Source organism: Mytilus edulis, chromosome 2 (assembly GCF_963676685.1).
Source record: "Mytilus edulis chromosome 2, xbMytEdul2.2, whole genome shotgun sequence".
Taxonomy (NCBI): Eukaryota; Metazoa; Mollusca; class Bivalvia; order Mytilida; family Mytilidae; genus Mytilus; species Mytilus edulis.
The window spans coordinates 40,436,430-40,462,063 of NC_092345.1; the positions used below are offsets into that span (position 1 = coordinate 40,436,430).

General features: G+C 32.7%; 1 protein-coding gene across 2 annotated transcripts in view; it reads right to left on the minus strand.

The window, feature by feature from the left end:
* LOC139510171 (mucin-5AC-like) overlaps window positions 1-25,634 on the minus strand; it is a 219,098-nt gene that overhangs the window by 60,218 nt on the left and 133,246 nt on the right. For both annotated transcript variants that reach the window (XM_071296525.1, XM_071296526.1), the window contains 6 exons: window positions 24,093-24,377; window positions 21,553-22,485; window positions 20,648-20,701; window positions 19,844-20,166; window positions 13,044-13,182; window positions 3,083-4,342 (listed from right to left, as the gene is read on the minus strand). In XM_071296525.1, coding sequence (XP_071152626.1) covers window positions 3,083-4,342; window positions 13,044-13,182; window positions 19,844-20,166; window positions 20,648-20,701; window positions 21,553-22,485; window positions 24,093-24,377 — 2,994 coding nt within the window. The remainder of the gene's footprint in view (window positions 1-3,082; window positions 4,343-13,043; window positions 13,183-19,843; window positions 20,167-20,647; window positions 20,702-21,552; window positions 22,486-24,092; window positions 24,378-25,634) is intronic.

The following is a 25,634-nucleotide window of genomic DNA, read 5'->3' on the forward strand; positions in this document are numbered from 1 at the left end:
ACTCAGATGTTCTGTGGTTTTCACGAAATTCAAGTTGTTAATTAGAGTACTTATTTCTTATCAACAAGTATAACCTGTTGTTTAAGATGGCACCGAAAATCTTTGCCATACAATTTATTAATGAAACTCCCCTGTAATTTGAGGGGTCGATAAGTCTATTTTCAGACTTATGTAATAAGATTTAAAATGATTTGTTCCACTGCTTTGGATAATAAACATTTTTTTTAAATGAATTAAAGAGTTTAGTTAATGCAGTTATTGTAAAACAACTGCTATACTTTAATATTTCATTAATCATATGCCATCAGAACCACTTTTTAACCAGCTTTTCTAAATGATTTTATCTGAAAGAAATATCTTTGTTAAAGTTCATTATTCCTTATCTTGCTACAAATAAAATTTAAAGATTTTTTATTTCAAATATTGATATGTCGGACCACTTTTGTCTAACCAGTTTTGTTTTAGTTTTTCTTTTTCTCGCAACTTGACATAATTTGACCGATATCTTAAGAAAAACTGAGTTAAGCTCTTTTGTGGCCAAATTAATTCCATTTTGGACCTCTGAAAATGTTTTGGTATCAAAATTTATAATATCATTCATAATAGTTTCATCATAGAGAGCATTTATAATTTCAACTCTAAATTCGTTTGTCCATCTGTAATTTACAGTATTTTGCAAATTTGAAAAAAAATGATTCTGATGAAATATTCTTTCTCAATTCACATTTCAGAAGTAGTTTAATCTGAGAATGATCAGACAGTTAACCAATTTCATGCCTAGAACAAGAATGTGTCCATAGTACACGGATGCCCCACTCGCACTGTCATTTTCCATATAAAAAAGAAGATGTGGTATGATTGCCAATGAGACAACTGTCCACAAGAGACCAAAATGACACAGACATTAACAACTATAGGTCACCGTACGGCCTTCAACAATGAGCAAAGCCCATACCACATAGTCAGCTATAAAAGGCCCCGATAAGACAATGTAAAACAATCAAACAAGAAAACTAACGGCCTTATTTATATGAAAAATGAACACTGAATTACAGGCTCCTGACTTGGGACAGGCACATACTTAAATAATGTGGCGGGGTTAAACATGTTAGCGGGATCCCAACCCTCTCCATAACCTGGGACAGTGGTATAACAGTACAACATAAGAACGAACTATAAAAATCAGTTGAAAAAGGCTTAACTCATCAGATGGACAAAAATACAAGTGGACGTGGCCGGGTACTTGTACATCCCGACAAAAAAAGACACTAGGAACAGATCTGAGAGTACTCGCAGTTATCTGACTGCTAGTTCAAAGCTACTTACAACTAATAAAACAAATCATGCATCTAAGACTAAACTATCAATCCGTACACATCCAACATCCAATGGATTTAGTGTAAAGACGTCATAAACAGCCAGAGAAAAACATGACCTTGTGCAATGCCAAGTTAAAGGTATCAACATATTGTAGATCCATGAATGTGTATATGTATATAACATACTAGTAATATTTAGTTTGCTTTTAATTTACTGATAACAAAATCAATATTTATACCAATAAAAACAATATTCAATAATCTTATTAAAGTGTTGAATTGGTAACCTTTTAGAATAAGTTTATTTAAAGGAGCGATAAGTTTACATGGATCATTTCGAAATTTCCGGGCACGGTTAACAACATTTCCGTAAAAATGAGGATGTGCTATCCCGTTTGAAATAAGTTTATTACAAGTACAACCAAACTTCAAAACCAAATCTTTATATCTATGGAAAAATTGTTTAGTGGACCGTGAAATTGGGGTCAACTACTTTAATTTGACATTTAAATTAGAAAGATTATATCATAGGGAACATGTGTACTAAGTTTCAAGTTGATTGGACTTCAGCTTCATCAAAAACTACCTTGACCAAAAACTTTAACCTGAAGCAGGACGAACGGATGAACGGACGGTACAACAGACAGACAGACGGACGAACAGATGTACAGACCAGAAAACATAATGCCCCTCTACTATCGTAGGTGGGGCATAAAAATAAAGAACTGAGGACAGAAGACTTTTACTGACTATAGCATAATCAATACTACTTAATCCATTTGTAGTAATACATGTAAAGTAACCAAGGGAGTCACCTAAAAAAATATAACTGGTCTAGGCCATCAACTGTTAAGTTAATAGAATTATTGTCTGGTTTAAACACAAAACAGTTTTGTACCTTAGGAAAGTATATACATATTTCTCTTTTAAATTAAGAAACAGTTTATGCTAATAAAAGATATTTTGTATTGATGTCACCTATTATTAATAATGCATATTGTTAATAATGTTTGTAATATGCCATATGTATACTCTGTCCATGTATTTGATCACACTGATGAGCCATAAGGCTCAAAGTTAATAAAGAATTTGAATTTGAACTATTTTTAATTAGTTGACCACCATTTCCATAATGTAAACTAATTTCAATTAGTTGAACACAATCTATTTTTGTTTATTTTTCTAGCCAAAATTCAAATTAAGATTAATGCACTTAAGTACAATAGTTGTAGAAATCTAAAAAAAAAAACCAACCAATTAGCTCACAAATAGAATGAAATTCAAAACAGTGTGGCTGTGGCCATTGATTGACACATTAAATTCATCCATTGACTGGGACAATTTACGTGAACGTTTGTCTGTAACGACCACTGTTCACCACGTACCTACGATAGACATTTAAACTGTGGGGTCACCAAAGGTTTCTTAACGCCTTTAATTATAAAATAATTCGAAAAATTGATCAGGAATAACCTTTATGTTTTGATTTATATAATTGATATAAATCAAAACATCGTGTTATTTCTGATTAATTTTTTCGAATTACTTTATTAAGGTGTTGAGAACCTTTGGTGACCCCATAGTTTAAGTGTCTTTAAAAAGTACACAGTGAGCAATGGTCGTTACATACAAACGTTCACCTAAATTGTCCCAGTCAATGGATGAATTTAATGTGTCAATCAATGGCCACAGCCACACTGTTTTGAATTTCATTTATACTTACCAATATGCACAAATTAACTAATTATTATTATTCCACTCACCAGCACACTTGCACATGTATCTGATCTTATAATCCATACATGGTGCATCAAAATTATCCATGGTGTTACATGTGAATCCAGTGTCAGGATAGCATGAAGCAATCTCACCAGTACCATCATAAGGCATGCCATCTTTGGTTGCACATTCAGCATCAATGACTTCTCCACCTGGACAAAACTTTAACTTCTCTGCAGCTGTCATAGCTTCATGGTCACCATCACCAGTGTCTGGAGTATCTTTATTAATCCAGTTAGACCATCCTCCATTACACGTTGATGGTGATGGAGTTGGGTTTAAACCAGTATTGCTTGAGGGTGAGGGAGTTGGGTTCAATCCAGTATTGCCCGATGGTGATGGAGTTGGGTTCAATCCAGTATTGCCTGATGGTGACGGAGTCGGATTCAAGCCATAATCACCTGTTGGTGATGGAGTTGGGTTCAAACCAGTATTGCCTGATGGTGATGGAGTTGGATTCAATTCAGTATTGCCTGATGGTGATGGAGTTGGGTTTAAACCAGTAATGCCAGATGGTGATGGAGTTGGGTTCAATCCAGTATTGCCTGATGGTGATGGAGTTGGGTTCAATCCAGTATTGTCTGATGGTGATGGAGTTGGGTTCAGACCAGTGTTGCCTGTTGGTGATGGAGTCGGGTTCAATCCAGTATTGCCTGATGGTGATGGAGTTGGGTTCAGACCAGTGTTGCCTGTTGGTGATGGAGTCGGGTTCAATCCAGTATTGCCTGTTGGTGATGGAGTTGGGTTCAAACCAGTATTGCCTGATGGTGATGGCGTTGGGTTCAATCCAGTATTGCCTGATGGTGATGGAGTTGGGTTTAAAACAGTAATGCCAGAAGGTGATGGCGTTGGGTTCAATCCAGTATTGCCTGATGGTGATGGAGTCGGGTTTAATCCAGTATTACCTGATGGTGATGGAGTCGGGTTCAGACCAGTGTTGCCTGTTGGTGATGGAGTTGGGTTCAATCCAGTATTGCCTGATGGTGATGGTGTTGGGTTTAATCCAGTATTGCCTGATGGTGAGGGAGTTGGATTCAAGCCTGAATCACCTGTTGGTGATGGAGTGGGTTTTAAACCAGTATTGCCTGATGGTGATGGAGTTGGGTTCAAACCAGTATTGCTCGATGGTGATGGTGTTGGATTCAAGCCAATATCACCTGTTGGTGCTGGGGTTGGAACTCCAGTCTTTCCTGGGTTGGGATTTAAAGATGTTCCTGTCAGAGGTGGTGTCACAGGAGGAGCACCTGTAAAAAGAAAAAAAACGTTTTTCTAATTTTTTGTTAAACATATTTGTCCCACATTTGCAAAAATACAGGTATTTAAAATATACTTTTCTTAATAAATCCCCCCAGATTTGTTCCTGATCTTGAAGAACATTTTTAATATTCAGAGTCATTAGCCAATAAATTGTTGCCAAATGCAGCTGTTTACAACTGCAGAGGTCCAACCCTGAACAGTTGGGGCACAATATTCACACTCAATATATGTCTGTATTTTGATTGTAATTAAATATTTGACACATAATAGGTTTCTGACACAGAATAACTGTACACTTTGCTGTTGCAAATTGACCTCCCCCTCCCCCAACCCTCAATTTTTTTTAACCCCCCTTTTTTTGGCATTTTTTTTTTTTAAATATTTACAGAAATTTTCTTTTCAATTTCTGAAATCTTGAGGAACAAAATTGCCCCCCTTCCTTTTCCTCCACCCAAAAAACAATTCTCCCTCAAGATATGATCATAATCTCAATTCAAATTTCCAATGAAGTTTGCAATCATAACTAACCATTAAAATATGTCATAAAAGTCTTAAAATAGAAAAAGACATACAAAACCATGGCAAAAGTTAATATACATCAATCATCATTTAAATAATAGTAGCTTCTAACAAGAATGTGTCCAAAGTACACGAATGCCCCACTCGCACTATCCTTTTCCATGTTCCATGGACCGTGAAATTGGGTATTAATCTAATTTGGCATTAATTTAGAAAGATTATACTATAGGGAACATATGTACTAAGTTTCAAGTTGATTGGACTTCAATTCTATCAAAAACTACCTTGACCAAAAACTTAAACCTGAAACTCCCACTTTCATTTTCTATGTTTAGTGGACCGTGAAATTGGGGTGAAAAGTCTAATTTGGCTTTAAAATTAGAAAAGATCATATTATAAGCAACAAGTTTTCTAAGTTTCAAGTTGATTGGACTTCAGCTTCATCAAAAACTACCTTGACCAAAAACTTTAACCTGAAACTCCCACTTTCATTTTCTATGTTCAGTGGATCGTGAAATTGAAGTCAAAAGTCTAATTTGGTTTTAAAATTAGAAAGAACCTATCATAAGCAACAAGTGTACTAAGTTTCAAGTTGATTGGACTTCAGCTTCATCAAAAACTACCTTGACCAAAAACTTTAACCTGAAACTCCCACTTTCATTTTCTATGTTCAGTGGACCGTGAAATTGGGGTCAAAAGTCTGATTTGGTTTTAAAATTAAAAAGATCATATCATAAGCAACAAGTGTACTAAGTTTCAAGTTGATTGGACTTCAGCTTCATCAAAAACTACCTTGACCAAAAAATTCAACCTGAAACTCCCACTTTCATTTTCTATGTTCAGTGGACCGTGAAATTGGGGTCAAAAGTCTAATTTGGCTTTAAAATCACAGGCACTTGTCTCGGAAAAAAAAAATTACCTATATACCTTAATATAACACAAGGTACTTAACTAAATTTTTTGAAAAATGACACCCAGTCCCGAATTCACGTTATTTTTTTATTTCTCGGTTGTCAAACCTACTTATAAATAATATGCCGTAAATCTAAATTTATTTATCTACACAATGGTGTATGACACGGCTATCATTGTTGTCGGGATCATTAGTAGCAGGCCTCACAAGTCGGTCAACGGGATGTTTCTTTGCATTCGTCTAATTTTTTGGCAACACCCAGCCCGCAGTGATTGAATTATTATAAAAAATATTAAAATAAAAACTGTCAGCTTCCCTCTGACTATCAATTATTATCTTTATTGTTATATTAAGGTATATAGGTAATTTTTTTTTTCCGAGACAAGTGCCTGTGTTTAAAATTAAAAGATTATATCATAAGCAACAATTGTACTAAGTTTCAAGTTGATTGGACTTCAGCTTCATCAAAAACTAACTTGACCAAAAACTTTAACCTGAACAGACGCACAGACGGACGAACGGACGAACGGAGCCACAGACCAGAAAACATAATGCCCTCTACTATCGTAGGTGGGGCATAAAAATAAATTGACAGCTAATCACCTCAAGACAATAATTTAAAGCAGTGTAAGGGAGGTAATTCAAACATTGTACTTAAGTAATTTTCCATTTACCAGGACACCCCCTAAGTATTCCTAAACGGTTTGAGCCATAACCCCCAAAGCCAATCCCGACCATCCTTTTGTGGTATGGAAACTTGTGGTATAATTTGAGAGAGATCCATACACCATTCCAAAGTAATTGTCTGGAACCTAGCTTATTTGAGCCCCTTTTTGGCCCTTAATTCCTAAACTGTTGGCACTATAACCCCCAAAAAATCGATTACAACCTATCCTATGCGGTTATAAACCTTGTGTTTAAATTTCATAGATTTCTATTTACTTAAACTAAAGTTATTGTCTGAAAACTAAATATCTTTGGAGGCCAACAACAAAGTTTTACCAATATATGACTAAAATTGTTTGTGGTCATATAAAAATATTTTAAAGGGGCACTAGCTACGAGATATATAAACCAGATGCTCCGCAGGGCGTAGCTTTATACGACCGCAGAGGTTGAATCCTGAACGGTTGGGGCAAGTATGGACACAACATTCAAGCTGGATTCAGCTCTAAATTTGGATTGTGATTAAATAGTTGACATAGCATAGGTTTCTGACACAGAATGAATGTGTTCTAATGAACTTAAAATTTTTGTTTTCTCTTAGAGCAATTCACTATGCTGTTGAATATTAATCCTCTCAAAAAAATGTTTGAAGAAATTTTCTTTTTTATTTATGAAATTTCAAATGAGAAAAATTGAACCCAATTTTTTTAATCACATCCCCCTTTCCCTTATTCCAAAACTAATCTCAATTAAAATTTCTAATGGAGTTTGCAACAATAACTACTCATTTAAATACATCATAAAATATTAAGATGTAAAAAAACTGCTTGTTATCACTGAATGGTAAAGATTATTTTAATTTATCAGTTGGTAGTAAAAAGTGAATATACATTGTATATTGTATATAACAAAGATTTAAGTTGATTCTGGACAAAGAAAGATAACTTCAATTAAAAAAAAATCTTGCTATTGCAAAATATTTTGCAATTAGATATTTCTTGCTTACTATTCTGGACAAAGAAAGATAACTCTAATTAAAAAAAAATTTGCTACTTCACAATATTGTGCAATTAGATATTTCTTGCCATTGCGCAATACTGTGCAATTGAAAAGACTTGCTATTGCACAATACTTAATATAATAATTTTAGATCCTGATTTGGACCTACTTGAAAACTGGGCTCATAATAAAAAATCTAAGTACATTTTTGGATTCAGCATATCAAAGAACCCCAAGATTTCTATTTTTGTTAAAATCAGACTAAGTTTAATTTTGGACCCTTTGGACTTTAGTGTAGACCAATTTGAAAACAGGACCAAAAATGAAGAATATACATACACAGTTAGAGTTGGTATATCAAAGAACCCCATTTATTCAATTTTTGATGAAATCAAACAAAGTTTAATTTTGGACCCCGATTTGGACCAACTTGAAAACTGGGCCAATAATCAAGACTCTCAGTACATTTTTAGATTCAGCATATCAAAGAACCTTACTGATTCATTTTTTGTCAAAATCAAACTAAGTTTAATTTTGGACCCTTTGGACCTTAATGTAGAACAATTTGAAAACGGGACCAAAAGTTAAGAATCTACATACACAGTCATGACAGTTAGATTCGGCATATCAAAGAACCCCAATTATTCAATTTTGATGAAATCAAACAAAGTTTAATTTTGGACCCTTTGGGCCCCTTATTCTGTTGGGACCAAAACTCCCAAAATCAATACCAACCTTCCTTTTATGGTCATAAACCTTGTGTTTAAATTTCATAGATTTCTATTTACTTATACTAACGTTATGGTGCGAAAACCAAGAAAAATGCTTATTTGGGTCCCATTTTGGCCCCTAATTCCTAAACTGTTGGGACCTAAACTCCCAAAATCAATACCAACCTTCCTTTTGTAGTCATTAACATTGTGTTTAAATTTCATTGATTTCCATTCACTTTTACTAAATTTAGAGTGCGAAAACTAAAAGTATTCGGACGCCGGACGACGACGACGCCGACGCCAACGTGATAGCAATATACGACGAAAATTTTTTCAAATTTTGCGGTCGAAAAAAAATGTAAAGTTTGATTTGCATTGCATTGTACGTGTACTGGTTATTTAAAAAAAAAATAATGTCAACAATGAAATTGAAACTAGGGTAAATCATTTGATTACTAATTCGATGCACATAAAATCATTCTTATACGGTTAAAAACAATGAGAACCATCTATTTTTAATCTATAAAATAAAATCAAACAGACCTATAAAAATCCAATTGCACGTGTTGGTTTAATCTATTCATATCTTTATTTATGTTTACATCGCTTATATGGTCATCTGAGGTCAAATCGATAGTTAATTAGATGGCGTCTGGACTAAAATACACACGAAACGAACCTATATATTATCTACCCCCATGCTCTGTAAACTGTTTATTTTAGACTTTTGATAGTTTTGATAAATGTTTTACATTGTTATAAAACAAATATGAGAATTTGAGTCAAATCGGTGACCATGAATTTGACCGGTGCATTACGTTTGCGCGCATTACCATTACATTTGCGCGCAAAAATCATTACGTTTGCGCGCAGCTTTTGATTACAATTGCGCGCATTTTTTTGACAGGTAAACTCAGGTAAAAGACAGGTAAATTAAATAATACTTATTTATTTATAATCAGTTCAATTATTTACAAGTATAAGTACTCATTCCGTTAGTCTTGGTCCCCTACTCACCAACGATGAGGTGGAAGTGGGATTTCGAGCAAGATACGTCCGTTTTATTATGCACAAGCACTTAATCCTACAAATTGTACAGATAAAAATGTTAAAATGCTAAAACACAAAGGTAAAAGTATTGATAATTCCATTACTTTACATGTAGGTACGTGTCGAAACTCCATGTTTGTGCCTTGGTGTAACTTTACAAACTAACTTAAATTATTTACTTATTTTAAAAACGATGACTATTCGTTTAAATCCTTTTCACTCTGAAATATTCGCAATGAATTTCGATGTATTAAGCTATACTACGGAGTTTATAATGATCACTTTATAATTGGTTTTATAATTCAATATGAACAATATATAGTTTGAATTAAAAGAAATATTTTCAAAATTAATAATTGATAGTCATATTTATTATGAAAATAAAAAAATATATAGTCAATTGTAATTTAATTTAATTTTTATTTATATTTTTACCTGAGTTTACCTGTAAAATGAATGCGCGCAAATGTAATCAAAAGCTGCGCGCAAACGTAAAACATTTTAATCCCCAAATGCGCGCAAACGTAGTGCGCCCAATTTGACAGCTAGTGCCCCTTTAAACTAGATGTGACAAAGCGACACGAATGGCCCCATCTCAAAATGTTGAGAAATCTGCAATTTCTTTAATACATGTGGACACAAACATGATGGTAGTCTCACATATCATTAATCAGCTCAAAATGTGGAGGCGTATAGAAAAAAGTCTGTATAACTGATTTTCAAAGTTGTAAACCTTTAATTTTGGCAAAAATTAGCCGCGCAGAACAAAACTTAAACTTGATCTGTAACTCATCATGAGTAACTCACATACCAAAAATGAGCCCAATATCTAAAAGCATTTAGAAAAAAAGTCTGTTTAACTGTGATTTTTAACAATTTATCAAAGTCCATAGCCCTTAATTTCGGCAAAAATTAGCTGAGCAGAACAAAACTTAAATTTAATCTGTAACTCATCTTTGTTAACTCACATGCAAAAAATAAGCCCAATATCTGAAAGAGTTAAGAAAAAAAATCTGTATATGTGATTTTCAACAATTTATAAAAGTCCAAAGCCCATTTTTTCGGCAAAAATTAGCGGAACGAAACTAAACTAAAACTTGATTTGTAACTCATCATAATTAACTCACATACCAAAAATCAGCCAAATATCTGAAGGCGTGTAGAAAAAAAATCTGTATAATGGTTTGTTGCAGAATGACGGAATTTCGGAATTACGGACAAGGGTAAAACTATATGGCACCGACAACTTTGTTGCAGGGCCATAAAAATGACGTTGACACAGTCATGTCCTGACTGTCAGCATAAATACAGAAAAAAGATGGACAGCTGAAGATTGCTTAATGATTGAGTCACTGGACTATGATCTAGTGACAGGGTCTGAAAATCGTCTAAAGCTGAGATCTAAAGAAAGTAATGTAACTTAATTATAGAAAATATGGTTGTCTATTGTAAGAAGTTTCTATCAATCTAACTTAAGCCAGCAGGAAACTTAACATTGAAAATTGCTTATAAATTCAAAATCACTGGACCATGTCCTAGTGGGCAATGACTCTAAACAGTCGTCTGAGTGATTTTTACTGATAGTAATGAAACTTTGTATCAAATACCAATGATCTAATTACAAATAGTTTCTAACAAACTTAAGCAGATAAGAATTGTTGATGCTGTCTTTGTCTATGTCTCTCTTTTCATGATTTTCATGGAAGGCAAGATAAAACCAGATGCTCCGCAGGGCGCAGCTTTATACGACCGCAGAGTTTGAACCCTGAACTGTTGGGGCAAGTATGGACACAACATTTAAGCTGGATTTAGCTCTAAATTTGGATTGTGATTAAATAGTTGACACAGCATAGGTTTCGGACACAGAATGAATGTGGTCTAATGAACTTAAAATACTTTTTTTGCCTTTGAGCAATTCACTATGCTGTTGAATATTAATCCTCTCAAAAAAATCTTTGAAGAAATTTTCTTTTTATTTATGAAATCTGAAATGAGAAAAAATTAACACCCCCCACCCCCCCCACATTTTTTTTTCAATTCAAATTTCTAATGGAGTTTGCAACAATAACTACTCATTTAAATACATCATAAAATATTAAAATGTAACAAAAGGTGTGCTTGTTATCACTAAATGGTAAATTTATCAGTTGGTAGTAAAAGTGAATATACATTGTATATTGTATAAAACAATGATTTAAGTTGGTTCAACTACTATTCTGGACAAAGAAAGATAACTCCAATCAATTGAAAATGTCTTGCTATTGCACAATATTGTGCAATTAGATATTTCTTGCTATTGCACAATACTGTGCAATTGAAAATATTTTCTATTGCACAATACTGTGCAATTGAAGATTTCTTGCTATTGTAAAATACTGTGCAATTGAAAATTTCTTGCTATTGCACAATACTGTGCAATTGAAGATTTATTGCTATTGCTGAATACTGTGAAATTGAAAATTTCTTGCCATTGCACAATACTTAATATAAGAATTTTGGATCCTGATTTGAACCAACTTGAAAACTGGGCCCATAATCAAAAATCTAAGTACATGTTTAGATTCAGCATATCAAAAAAGCCCAAGAATTCAATTTTTGTTAAAATCAAACTTAGTTTAATTTTGGACCCTTTGGACTTTAATGTAGACCAATTTGAAAACGGGACTAAAAATTGAGAATCTACATACACAGTAAGATTTGGCATATCAAAGAACCCCAATTATTCAATTTTTGATGAAATCAAACAAAGTTTAATTTTGGACCCAGATTTGGACCAACTGGAAAACTGGGCCAATAATCAAAAATTTAGGTACATTTTTAGATTCAGCATATCAAAGAACCCCAAGGATTCAATTTTTGTTAAAATCAAACTAAGTTTAATTTTGGACCCTTTGGACCTTAATGTAGACCAATTTGAAAACGGACCAAAAATTAAGAATCTACATACACAGTTAGATTCGGCATATCAAAGAACCCCAATTATTCAATTTTTGATGAAATCAAACAAAGTTCAATTTTGGACCTTTGGGCCCCTTATTCCTAAACTGTTGGGACCAAAACTCCCAAAATCAAACCCAACCTTCCTTTAGTGGTCATAAACCTTGTGTTTAAATTTCATAGATTTCTATTTACTTATACTAAAGTTATGGTGCGAAAACCAAGAATAATGCTTACTTGGGTCCCTATTTGGCCCGTAATTCCTAAACTGTTCAGACCTCAACTCCCAAAATCAATCCCAACCTTCCTTTTGTGGTCATAATTCTTGTGTATAAATTTCATTGATTTCTATTTACTTATACTAAAATTATTGTGCGAAAACCAAGAATAATGCTTATTTGGGCCCTTTTTTGGCCCCTAATTCCTAAACTGTTTGAACTAAAATGCCCAAAATCAATCCCAACCTTCCTTTTGTGGCCATAAACCTTGTGTCAAAATTTCATAGATTTCTATTTACTTAAACTAAAGTTATAGTGCGAAAACCAAGAAAATGCTTATTTGGGCCCTTTTTGGCGCCTAATTCCTAAAATGTTGGGACCAAAACTTCCAAAATCAATCCCAACCTTCCATTTGTGGTCATAAATCTTGTGTTAAAATTTCATAGATTTCTATTCACTTTTACTAAAGTTAGAGTGCGAAAACTAAAAGTATTTGGACGACGCCGACGCCGACGCCGACGCCAACTTGATACCGATATACGACCAAAATTTTTTTAATTTTTGCTGTCTTATAAAAACTGGAGAAAACAATTACAAAACAGTACAGTTGATTTAACATATTACTTCATAGAACTGATATTCTGTTTCAGAATAGTTGTTTGGTGAAACATACCTGTACATCCAAACAGCTGCCATCTCAGAGCAATAGCACCATTCCAAGATACAGGTAGTAGTCTAACATACTTGGCATTGATAGGTGCTGTAAATGTTTGATGAACTGGAGTCTCACTGTTATGATTGGCAGAAAACACCTGACAAAAGACATGAATTTAAATTAAATTCTAAATGTAGTTTATTAGCCCTAATTAGAAATGAATAATGGCCAGATCCCTCAATCTATGCAACCCCTTAATTGTGACTATATAACCGACCGTGCGAGGGATGCATATCCAGTCAAGGTTGTTAAACACTTCCAGTTGTTGTGACTATATAAGCCTTGCTTTTAACTAAACTCTAGTTTTTATAGTTTTTGGAACTAGCTCAAGGAAATCATTCTTACATTAACGACATGTATTACTAGAGATCTGGAGAGAGTAAACAAAAGGTGTTTTATCACTTGTGCAAATCCGTATAAACATATAAAACTGAATTACACATATTTAATAAATATATCTAAATATATAACATCTCCTGCAGAAAGAACATTTCCAATGAATTTTTGCATATGTGGAATTCAGAGCACAATCAGATAAAAATAAATAAAAATACCTGATCAATATAACTAATATACATCTTTCTAACTCTCATATCTTTTAAGATTTTTTAATTTACAAATAATAAACTGGTATGGATAACTTTGCGGAATAAGCATCTTGTAACACATTGTGAAGTTCTACATTTATAGAAAATATATTGCTTGTCATAAACGTGACAGTAAATATCATATAAAATACTATGAAATCACCAGAGGCCTTACCCTTATTTTGTAGATAAATGATTTAAGTGATAATATATACTCACATTCAAACAGTCACACACACACAATACAATATAAGACCAGCTTATAATATTCTCACACACTGGGAATTTCTCATTAACCACTCACAGCAATACTACTTAATTAGGTTACTTGTGATTAACATATAAATAAATTTGGTGTTTTTACTGTCTTCTGATTGGTTAAAATTATTAGTTTTATTTGCAATGTTGTCAATTTTGATGGCGACACGCCCACTTTGACGTTGTGTATTCATACGCCAACATCATGTGTGGACGTTGTTATTGTTAATATAAATTTATTTAAAATGAATGGCAATAATTTATTTTGATTTTATTGAACCATAAAACTAATTTTTGACTCTTCACATTTTACATAATCCACTTCGCGGATTATTCAATGTGAAGAGTCAAAAATTAGTTTTATGGTTCAATAAATTCAAAATAGATAATAGCCATTCATTAAATAAAAGTCACTGACATTCATACAATCTAACACTTTTCCATAAATCTCTATTTATAATTCAATCAATATTAATGAAAACCTAATTACACACAGTTTTTATCATTTTAACAAAATAATATAAATAGTCCAGTCAAACTAAGTTTGAACCTCAAACTAATTGAAACAGAAAATGTTTTAGTTCTAATCTATAGCATTAAGTCCCAAATATACACAGAAAAAAGTCCCATAAAATCTAACTTGAGGAAAACTCAAAGTCAGCATTTTTAATTTCTTATGAAAATTACCATTGTAAAGGGAGATAATTCCACAAAAATGAGTTTTTTTTTGTCTGTTTATGGTAGAAATTCTTAAAATTCATGAAAAATATGATACTTTGATGAGGTTATAAGTTTTTATTTACTATATTATATAATCTTCTGCTCATGAAATGTACAAGAAGTGTTATGGATATTTTGAATTATTTTTGCACATTTTTCTTTAAAGAAATTGCAAATTTATGGCTTTGTGACCATTTTGAAAAAATAATTAGACATTTTTTTTAGTGTTTATATCTGTAAATTATATTTGTTCAGCATCTACCTTGTTTAAAACTTTGAACAACAAAAAGAAGGATATATGCTTAATTAGTTTTCTTCAATTTGAGGTTCTTTATCTCCATAGGAATTTTAAAACCATGATTTTTTTAGTCTTCCTCAGGTTAGATTTTATGGGACCTTTTTTCTGGGTATATTGGGGGTATAATGCTTAAGATTAAAACTTCTTTAAAATCTTCTGTTGCAATTACTTCAAGGTTAGGGTCAAATTTATGCTATATTGACTGGACTAAAATGTGTAACATATACTTTTTCTTACTGCTCTCTGAAAATTAAATGTAATAAATGAATGTTGGAAATAATACTATGATACACAGTTAGAGTAAGCTTCATATCATTTAAACAAGAGGCTCTCAAGAGCCAGAATTGCTTACCTCGATTTTTGGCATTTATCTTTTGTTTAAGAGTTTTAAGTGTCCAATTTCATCGTAGTTTTTGGTTAGATTCAGCATATCAAAGAACCTTAAGAATTAAATTTTGATGAAATCAAACAAAGTTTAATTTTAATTTGGAGATCTTACTTTGATGAAATTTTTTGTTGTCTACAGTTTATCTTTATCATTAATAATATTCAAGATGATAACCAAAAACTACAAAATTTCCTTAAAATTATCTTTTTATTGGCAGCAACCCAACAATGGGTTGTAAGATTCATCTGAAAATTTTCGGGCTGATAGAACTTGACCTAATGAACACTTTTAACCCATGTCAGATTTGCTCTGAATGCTTTGCTTTTTGAGATATAAGCCAAAAACTGCATTTTACCCCTATGTTCTAGTTTTAGCCATGTTTTTTTGGAAAAAAAACAGAAAATAAAACACAAACTTTATTCTAGATACCCTAAGGATCATGCAGCTAAGGTTTGGTTTGAATTTTTTAAGTTGTTTCAGAAAAGAAGATTTTTTAAAGTTAGATAACATGATAAACAAATTGTGTAAAATTGTCCTTAAAGGGCAGTAACTCTTCAATTGACAATTTTTGTCAGATCAACGTATTTGTAGATCTTACTTTGCTGAACATATTTGCTGTTTACAGTTTATCTTTATCATTAATACTATTCAATATAATAAGGCCATAAAAAAAGAATAGGTTTGTTTGCCCAAACGCTACCTACCCAGAAAAAAGCTGCCTACTCAAATTCTTTTATTGTCCTGGTTGGAAGAAGTTTTTTTTTAATCAGATAGGCATGAAGACTAATAAACACCCGATACTTCAATTTCTTTTCTTGAAAAAAAGAAAAGAAAATGCCTACCTACCTACCCACTGTCTCAACCTTTGGGTAGGGTTTGGGCAAACCAAAATATTTTTAATTGTGGCCTAACCAAAAACTGCAAAATTTCCTTAAAATTACCAATAAAGTGGCAACAATCCAACAATGAGTTATCAGATTCATCTGAAAATTTCAGGGCTGATAGAACTTTACCTTATAAACACTTCAACCCCATGTCAGATTTGCTCTAACTGCTTTGGTTTTTGAGATATAAGCCAAAAACTGCATTTTACCCCCCTATGTTCTATTTTTAGCCATGGTGGCCATGTTTTTTTACGAAACAGAAAATAAAACACAAACTTTATTCTAGATGCCCTAAGGATCATTCAGCTTAAGTTTGGTTCAGTTGTTTCAGAGGAGAAGATGTTTGAATAAGTTTACACCAGACGGACGACGACGACACACGACGATAGATGCCAAGTGATGGCTAAAGCTCACTAACCTCACAGAACGGTGAGCTAAAAACTATCCTAAAGATTATATGTGCACAAATCTAATCTTTAAATCAAAGTAATCAACAAAATTTAACAAATTTCAACAAATATTTGGCTAGCAAACAAAAATCCAGAAATGCTCAAATTTGACAGTTATGACCAAAACTATTTTAAGCTTCTTGTCCTAAACTGAAGATTGAGATTATGGATAAAAAAAAAAATTTACAGAAATAATATTGGTCATTTTATTGAAATTGGATTTCTTAATTGCCATTTTGCACTTGTTTTTGTCCCAGGAAATATGGGAAATGATGGTGAATCAATTTATACATGTGTTTTTAGTTCACACCTGTGATCACAAGGTAAATGAACAGAAGTCACAGGACAAAAAGTCGCATGTTTGATAGGACAAAAAGTCTCAAATAGTGTGTTGACAATTGTTTGAATATTAAAGAGAAATATCTTCAAATATTTTCTTTTTATTACATATATTTATTGTTAAGTTTAGGAAATTGTTCATAAGCCTTGATAAATGAAAATTTATTAAATTCAAATAGTGGAAAGGATATATAATTCTTGGCACCACTTAGCCTCTATGACATTTTGTTTTCATAACAATTATTTGATCATTTATTGAATAAATTTTAATTACAAAGTTACTTTATATATAATAGCTATATTTTAACATTAGTGTTTTCTTGTTCAAAGAAAATAATCTCAAAACTGAATTGTGCCTTTCTTTTTGTCAATGACCTTTTGTCCTGTGGATTTCTGTCCTACTTTCTGCATACCTGCCAACTGTCACTATTTGTGGGTGATTTCCCAGATGGAGGGTCCCAAATGGAAATTTTGAAAAGGCAATTTTGTCCTCAATTTAAAACAAAAAAAATAATTTTACAACAGCTATAGGCTTGTAAAAGTATGAAGAAACCGAAAACATTAAAATATATATTTTAAGGCTTAAATGTTTTGTAGGACTATAAGAACCATCTTGCACGTAAGACCCATATGGAAGTTGGCAGGTATGCTTCTGCAATCACAAGCTTATATTGGAAAGAAATCAAAATTCCATGACAACTTTCTGCATTATTTAGTTACTATTCAGCAAAGACAATCATCACTTCTGATTTATAAATCAAAACTTTATGTAAAAAAGTAATGGTTTCATGACAAAATTGTATTTTGGTGATGGTGATGTGTTTGTAGATCTTACTTTACTGAACATTCTTGTTGCTGACAATCATCTCTATCTATAATGAACTTGGTCCAGCAGTTACAGTAGAAAATATTTTGTAAAATTGCTAAAATTGACTATAAAGGCAACAACTCCTTAAGGGGTCAATTGACCATTTTGGTCATGTTGACTTATATTTAGGTCTTACTTTGCTGTACATTATTGCTGTTTACAGTTTATCTCTATCTATAATAATATTCAAGATAATAACCAAAAGCTGCATAATTTTCTTAAAATGACCAATTCAGGGGCAGCAACCCAACAACAGGTTTGCTTGAATGGTCTGAAAATTTCAGATAGATGTTGAGCTAAAGAACAATTTCAAACCAATCAGATTTGCTCCAAGTGCTTTGGTTTCAGAGATATGAGCCAAAAACTGCATTTTACCCTATGTTCTATTTTTAGCCATGTCGGGCATTTTGGTTCGAGGGCAGGGTCATCAGACACAATTTCAAAATTAAATACCCTAATGATGATTGTAGACAAGTTTGGTTAAATTTGTCTTTCCAGTTTCAGAGGAGAAGATTTTTGTAAAAGAATACAAGACATTACAAAAATTTGTTAAAAATTGACTAAAAAGGGCAATAACCTGAGTGATCATGAAATCATCACCTATGCCAGTTATGAACAAAACTAGTCCTACTTCTCCCTCCGAAAATTCTCAAACTCGTCCTCTGAACTATTGGACATTTTTGTGTCTCAGAATATTACAGACACGATACCGACCACGAGACGACATTTTATTACTATTTACTACAATTTTGCGTCCTTGACATCGAGCAAGTGAGAGAGGAAGGTGATTGGATTGTTTTATTTAGAATTTCCATAAAAGGAGTGCAACCTTTTGCACTAGTGGGAAAAATCAATTACTGCGCTGACCGAAGTCCAATTATTACTTGATTTTATTCTCCGTGCAATTGTAAAAATCGTTTTTCTTTATTTTTGTCATAATATTAATTAAATCAATCATGAAATTAAATTTGACTTTCCTTCCAAATATCATTTTCTTGACCAAAAAGGTCACATGTTCGCATCACATGTCTTGTACAAAATGGCGACGGCTTATTATGTTTGTTGACGCTACAGATCTTTCATTGTATTGTAGTATATATTAGGTATCAAATTCAGTCATAATAGGTATTCTTTAACTGTGATATGCAAGCTTCCTGAAAACCTATATATTTATTGGCTTAAACATAGCTTTACTGGGGGAAATGAGTTGAAAGAAGAAAATTATTTTTATCACATGATTTACAATGCCTAAAAGCATTGTTCGGCCTGGCTACGGGGATGCCTCAAGGCATATGTCGCCTTGAAAGGGTAAAATTAAAGGGTCAACTGACCATTTTGATCATGTTGACTTATTTGTAGATCTTCTTTGGTGAATATTATTGCTGTTTACAGTTTATCTCTATCTATAATAATATTCAAGATAATAACCAAAAACGGCAAAATTTCCTTAAAATTACCAATTTATGGGCAGCAACCTAACAACGGGTTGTCTGATTTATCTAAAAATTTCAGGGCAGATAGATCTTGACCTGATAAACAATTTTACCCCCATGATAGATTTGATCTAAATGCTTTGGTTTCAAAGATATAAGCCAAATCTACATTTTACCCCTATGTTCTATTTTTAGCCATGGTGGCCATCTTGGTTGGTTGGCCGGGTCACCAGACACGTTTTTAGGTACGCCAATGATGATTGTGGCCAAGTTTGGTTCAATTTGGCCCAGAAGTTTCAGAGGAGAAGATTTTTTGTAAAAGTTAACGACGACAGACGACAACGGACTATGGACGCCAAGTGATGAGAAAAGCTCATTTGGCCCTTTGGGCCAGGTGAGCTAAAAAGGAACCCAACTTTTAACTCATCTCAATATGACAGAAAAGGTGTGGAGAAATTCCAGATCATTGTTTTTACAAATATGTATGTTTTAGTTAAATTAAAGATCTATGTCTCCGATGATAACACAACTAACCTTTGGCTGCCCATTTTCCTCATAATATGTGAATGTTTTCTTATCTAATGAGTATAGAATCTTGAATGCAGTAATCCAGTATGGTTGACCAGCTTGACCCTTGGTTGTTATGCCATCAATAATCATTGGTCTTCCAAAGTCTATCATGATCCATTCTGTCTTCTCATTCTTTCCTGCAACCCAGCCTCCAGTCAACTGACCACTATTAGTGTCTGTCAGGTGTGATCTTTCAACCCCAGAGTTGGGAGTTAGATTGGACGAGGAAGACATTCTTTCACTATTCATGGGCAGTGAGGATCCTTGTGTCATACCATCAGTACATACTAAAGGAAGACATTTTTATTTAGACATTAAAAAACGATGTCATAAATACACAATTTGAATAGACTTTTGATGTTCAAACACAATTTATGTAACCTTCAGCTTTATTAAGTTTACCTGTATCATGTGTATATTATAAGTTCTTATAATGAAAAAAGAAGAAAAAGTAATAAACATTTAAGCATTTTCATGTTCAAATAGCCACAGTAAAATAAAACAAAATAAGATTCACGTCTTCTTTGAAGTCTCTTGTATTTCAATACATTGTACTGTTTCAATGATAAACAACCACATTTACATGTGCATATTTAAATGTACAAGATTGATCATATTAAAGTTATTTTGACTCAAACGTGAATAACAGCATAACATTGGAGAGGAGAAGAATTTAATCAAAATAAAAGTGGAACAAAATAGTGTCAAAGATCCAAGCAGCGATCATCTACAAAATCTAAGAAACTTGTATCATTAAAAATATCTTACCAAGCATAGGTGTAACTGCCGTTGTATCAATATGTGTAGTGTGTTTATTTGGTACTGTTCAAAAGGAAAATTCATTATTATTCTCAAGATAAAACAATTTACAAATTTACAACCAATATATCAAATATAGTTCTGATTTTGGATTACACCACTTTAGTTTGATAACCCAATTTGTAAAAAATAACAAAATTATGACAGAAACAACTGTTGGGTTTTTTCTATTTACAGCAGCATTATAAGTATTATTATCTAAAAAATTTGTCAAAGATAAATATAGATTCTACCACTGCATCGAGTGTGATTCGATATTTATCAGATTGAAATAGTTAAATTTTCAAATTTAAAAAGTAAGGCTTGCAGAGCATTTTCAATATTTAAAATTAACCTGTCGAGAGTGGATAATTATTGTTGCACACAAGATTTGGTGGAGGAATCTCTTATGATTTTTAAACAATATGCCAATAGATGTGTTCTTTCTATGTGACTTCCTCAGACATTGTCGCCATTTTTCATGCTGTCACGAAAGGAAATTCAAAGGAAAGCCAGAAAATTTTACGTCATAATTGAAATTTGGCCTATGAAGGACTGAGATCAAACAGAACCACATGTTGATTGAATAAAAATAATCAACATGCCAGGAAAAGGATAAATCATGTAAGAATTAGAAAACAAATTATACATTAAAAATATCTCACAAAAATGACAATATTGTTTTTAACTGCCTTTTTAATTCACAGGTTCATTTACTCTCATTCTCTTTTTTCATTTTGTCTTTTTCCCTTTTCTCCATGGTGTAGTCTGTCCTTATTTTAATAATTGTCAACTTGGTATTTGTTTTATACATTTAAGATTTAAGATTTAGTCATTCTACTGGTGGAATAGGCCCCATATTTTTCAATATTTACCTGCAACTGTGGTTGTCTTTTCCAGGGATGGAGTTTTGAACTTGTCTGTTGTATGCCTCATTGAAGGTGTAGGACTAGCAAATTTATCTGTTGTTGTTGCTTTTTTAGTATGAAGTATTGGATTTCCAAATATATCTGTTGACGGTGATGGTGTAGGGCTAATGTAGTGACCAGCAGAAGGTGCAACTGTTGTCATATGAGAACAATCCAATTCCTTTGGCTCGCATAAGATCCTGATCTCATAGTCAAAACATTTGCCACCAGTTGAAATCTGGTCAGCATGGTTGCACATCAACCCACCTTTATGTATATCACAAATAACTCCCATCTGACCCGTTTCCATGAATAATTTTTCTGATCCATGTTGACGACATTGAATAGCAGTTATATCCTCAACATCACAAAATCTGAAATCTTTTCTTAGATTGATGAATGTTTCAGTCTCTCCCTGTGTGTCTGGTTTGTGTCCATTGAACCAAGTTGTCCATCCACAAACATTAGGTATAGGTTTAGTTGTTTTGGGTGGGCTAGTTATAGTACTTGTGTGATGATGTAATCCAGGAATTCCAAAACAGTTGCAGAAAACTCTGACTTCATAATTCAAACATTTACCATCAGGCTGTGCATCATTTTTGCATCTCAATCCCCGAATACGGTCACAAGAAACAACTTCATTTGTTTGAGAAGAAGGAATCTTTGTCTTCGCCTCTCTGCATTCTACTTGTGTCATCATATAGTACTCACAGAGTGGATGCATTTTTCTAATATTGGCAATTGATTCAATGTCACCCTCAAATAGTTTTCCTTCTTTCATGATAGTTGGATTGTCCAGATTTATCCAGTGAGTCCAGCCACAAGTAGGGGCAGCTGTTGGAATAAGTTGCATTCCTGAGGGTGGAGCAAGTGTTGTTGTTGTTGTGGTTGTTGGTGTTGCTAAATAAATATAACAACTTAAATTGTATTTTTCTCCATTTGTTTTGTAAAATATGGGATAACTATGTTTTTAATGCAATAAATAAACTGTTGACACAGAGATATCACTGTGTAACAAAACGGGATATATAACCCCTTTAAAGCAAAAAAACAATGAAAACTGACTGCCACGAAAAAGAACAATAGTGTTTAAAATGTGGTGTTAAACACCAATCAATAAATCAGTTATAAGTGGTTTCCTATAAACTGATATAAACATAAGCTTAAACATGTAAACTATGCAGTTTCAAAGTCGATGAACAATGATGAGTAGCAGGGCCATATAATATCCATATATAGGAAAGAAATATCCAATGTTAATATAATAGCCTAGGCCACAATTAAAAATATTTTGGTTTGCCCAAACCCTACCCAAGGTTGAGACAGTGGGTAGGTAGGTAGGCATTTTTTTTAATTTTTTTTTTAAAGAAATTTACGTGTCAGATGTTTATTAGTCTTCATGACTATCTGATTAAAAAAAAATTCTTCAAATCAGGACAATAAAAGATTTTGAGTAGGCAGCTTTTTTCTGGGTAGGTAGGGTTTGGGCAAACAAACCTATTCTTTTTTATGGCCCTACCAAATTTCATTGACCTGCTATGTGTGATTCATTTTAAACTAACATAAACACAAAGTATACTAATTTAAAATTTTAATAACTTTCTTAAACTATCCTGGATATCTACCAAACAGAAGCTTGTTTATGATCATAAGATAGTATCTAGAAGGAAATTTTGTTAAAATTTTGTTCCTGTTTTTCTGTATTTTACTTATAAATGGACTTAAGTTTTTCTTCCAATTAACATTACATACTGTCTACAGTTAAAATTTTTAAAACATTTATTAGATTCATAAACTATCCTAGATTTTTACCAAACTTGGACAGAAGCTTCTTGCAATCAAAAGATAGCATCAAGAGGAATATTTTATTCCTCATTTTGTTGAGCCTGTGATCAACAGCAAAAGTAGGCGATATATTGGTTATCTGCTGGACTAGTCTACTCTTAAAGGAAGGTAGTTTACCTGACCTAACAATGACTTCCCGGTTCAGCCAACAAGCAAGCTTACCAAAGATATTATCTTTAGCTACACACTCAATGGAATAGGCTGTAATAACTTTCTTAAACTATCCTGGATTTCTACCAAACTTGTACAGAAGCATGTTTATGATCAAAAGCTAGTATCCAGAAGGAAATTTTGTAAAAAAATATTTCCTGTTTTTCCATATGTTACTTAATATGTACGTAGTCTTCTTCCAGTTAACATTACATACAATCACAGTTAAAGTACCTAAACATTTATAAAGTAGGCGATTTTTTAGCCATGGCGGCCATGTTGGTTGGTTGGCAAGGTCACCTGACACATTTTTTAAACTAGATACCCATTTAATAATTGTGGTCAAGTTTGGTTAAATTTGGCATAGTAGTTGCAGAGGAGAGGATTTTTGTAAAAGTTAACGATGGGCAACAGACGACAGATGCCAAGTGATGAAAAAAGCTCATTTGACCAGGTGAGCTAAAAATTATTAGACAAAAGGAGATAAAACAATTGACTGCATAAAAACTTACTTGCACAAGGACAATAGAACCTAACTTCATAGTCCTCACAGTATCCACCATTTTCATGGTTCAAACATTTTAACCCTGTATTTAAGTCACATGTTACAGTCTGTCCTCTAGTTGTGTAGTCTGTGTGTGATCTGACCTCTCTGCACTCAATATGAACTGGGTTGTAACAGAAAGTATGCAGAGTTCTGATCTTGGATATGGTTTCAATGTCACCTTCAGATGTCAAAGGTGTATCCATGTTAATCCAGTGTGTCCAAAAACACTGAGGATGTGTAACAGGAATTGCTATAAGAGAAGAAAAATATTGTTGTCTTTCTGCTTAATTCTTTATAACCCTATTCAAAACTAATTCTTAACATTTCACTTAAAATGTCAAGTGGCAAATATTGCATGCATATTCAGGACTAATAGTAAAAGCTATTTCAATCTTTCTGCAGTTTATAAATTTAAATGACATAGATAAAATTACATATATAATCAACCTAAGATCACACATTCAGGTAAATAAGTTAGGATCCTTTTTAAAACAATCTTTTGAACTTTTCATTTAAGGTGGTACCTAACACTACAGGGAGATAACTCTGTAAAATCAGCTAAACATTTTAATTACGTTGTGTTGTAAAGGGAATATTAAGCTTCTCAATGATCAAAATTGTTGTTTGTCAAACTGCTATATAACCAGTGTAATTTTTCTGACAAAACGCTTGGTTCAAAATTTTTGAAATTTTTATATACTTGTTAAAGGGTCAAAGTAAATACTTTGTCAAAATTTTATGAAAATTAAAAGAGCCAAATTAATTTTAGTGAAAGTGTTGGGTACCACCTTATGGAATGACTGTAATATTTATCTGGCTATGAACAAATGACATAAAAAATGTGATGCACACTCAATAACCTGTGTAGCAGGTTATTTTAAAGTGTGCACCACATTTTTTATGCTATTTCGAATAGCTCTGCCAATTTAGCTCTTCAAAACTGATAAATTTATCCACATAGCACCATTACAATCCTTATAGTTGTAGTTTAAAAGACAAATGTATCTACTAGCTAATGAGCATCAGTTAATGTTCTGGACTGCATTGAGTCAACTTAAAACTAATGTCTGGTCGTGTCAGGTGGAATTTTTCGAAAATTCATAAACATTAAAAAAAAAAAAATTTCAGTGGTTGAAGACTATAAACCCCAATTATCACACACAAAAAAATGATTTTTTTTCTCGAAGATATGCATTTTTAAGATCCAACTTTACAGACTTTAGTCAATTACTTTTAGTAAATATAAGCTATTCGAACACACCTACTCTGTTTTTTGTGATTCATTAGAAAGGTATTTCACTTGACCCATATATTTCATCTTTTGGTACTGTGAATTTTTTGATGTTATAAAGTCAACCTGTAGCCTTGATATATAAAAATGATAGAATCTGAAGCGAGATGTTGTATCAAATACTCTTGCTTTATATGTTTTCAAGACAAAATATTCAACTCAAACACGCCCTGACATAAAAAGGTGCACTCGAATTTCTCTATTCGATACGATTAT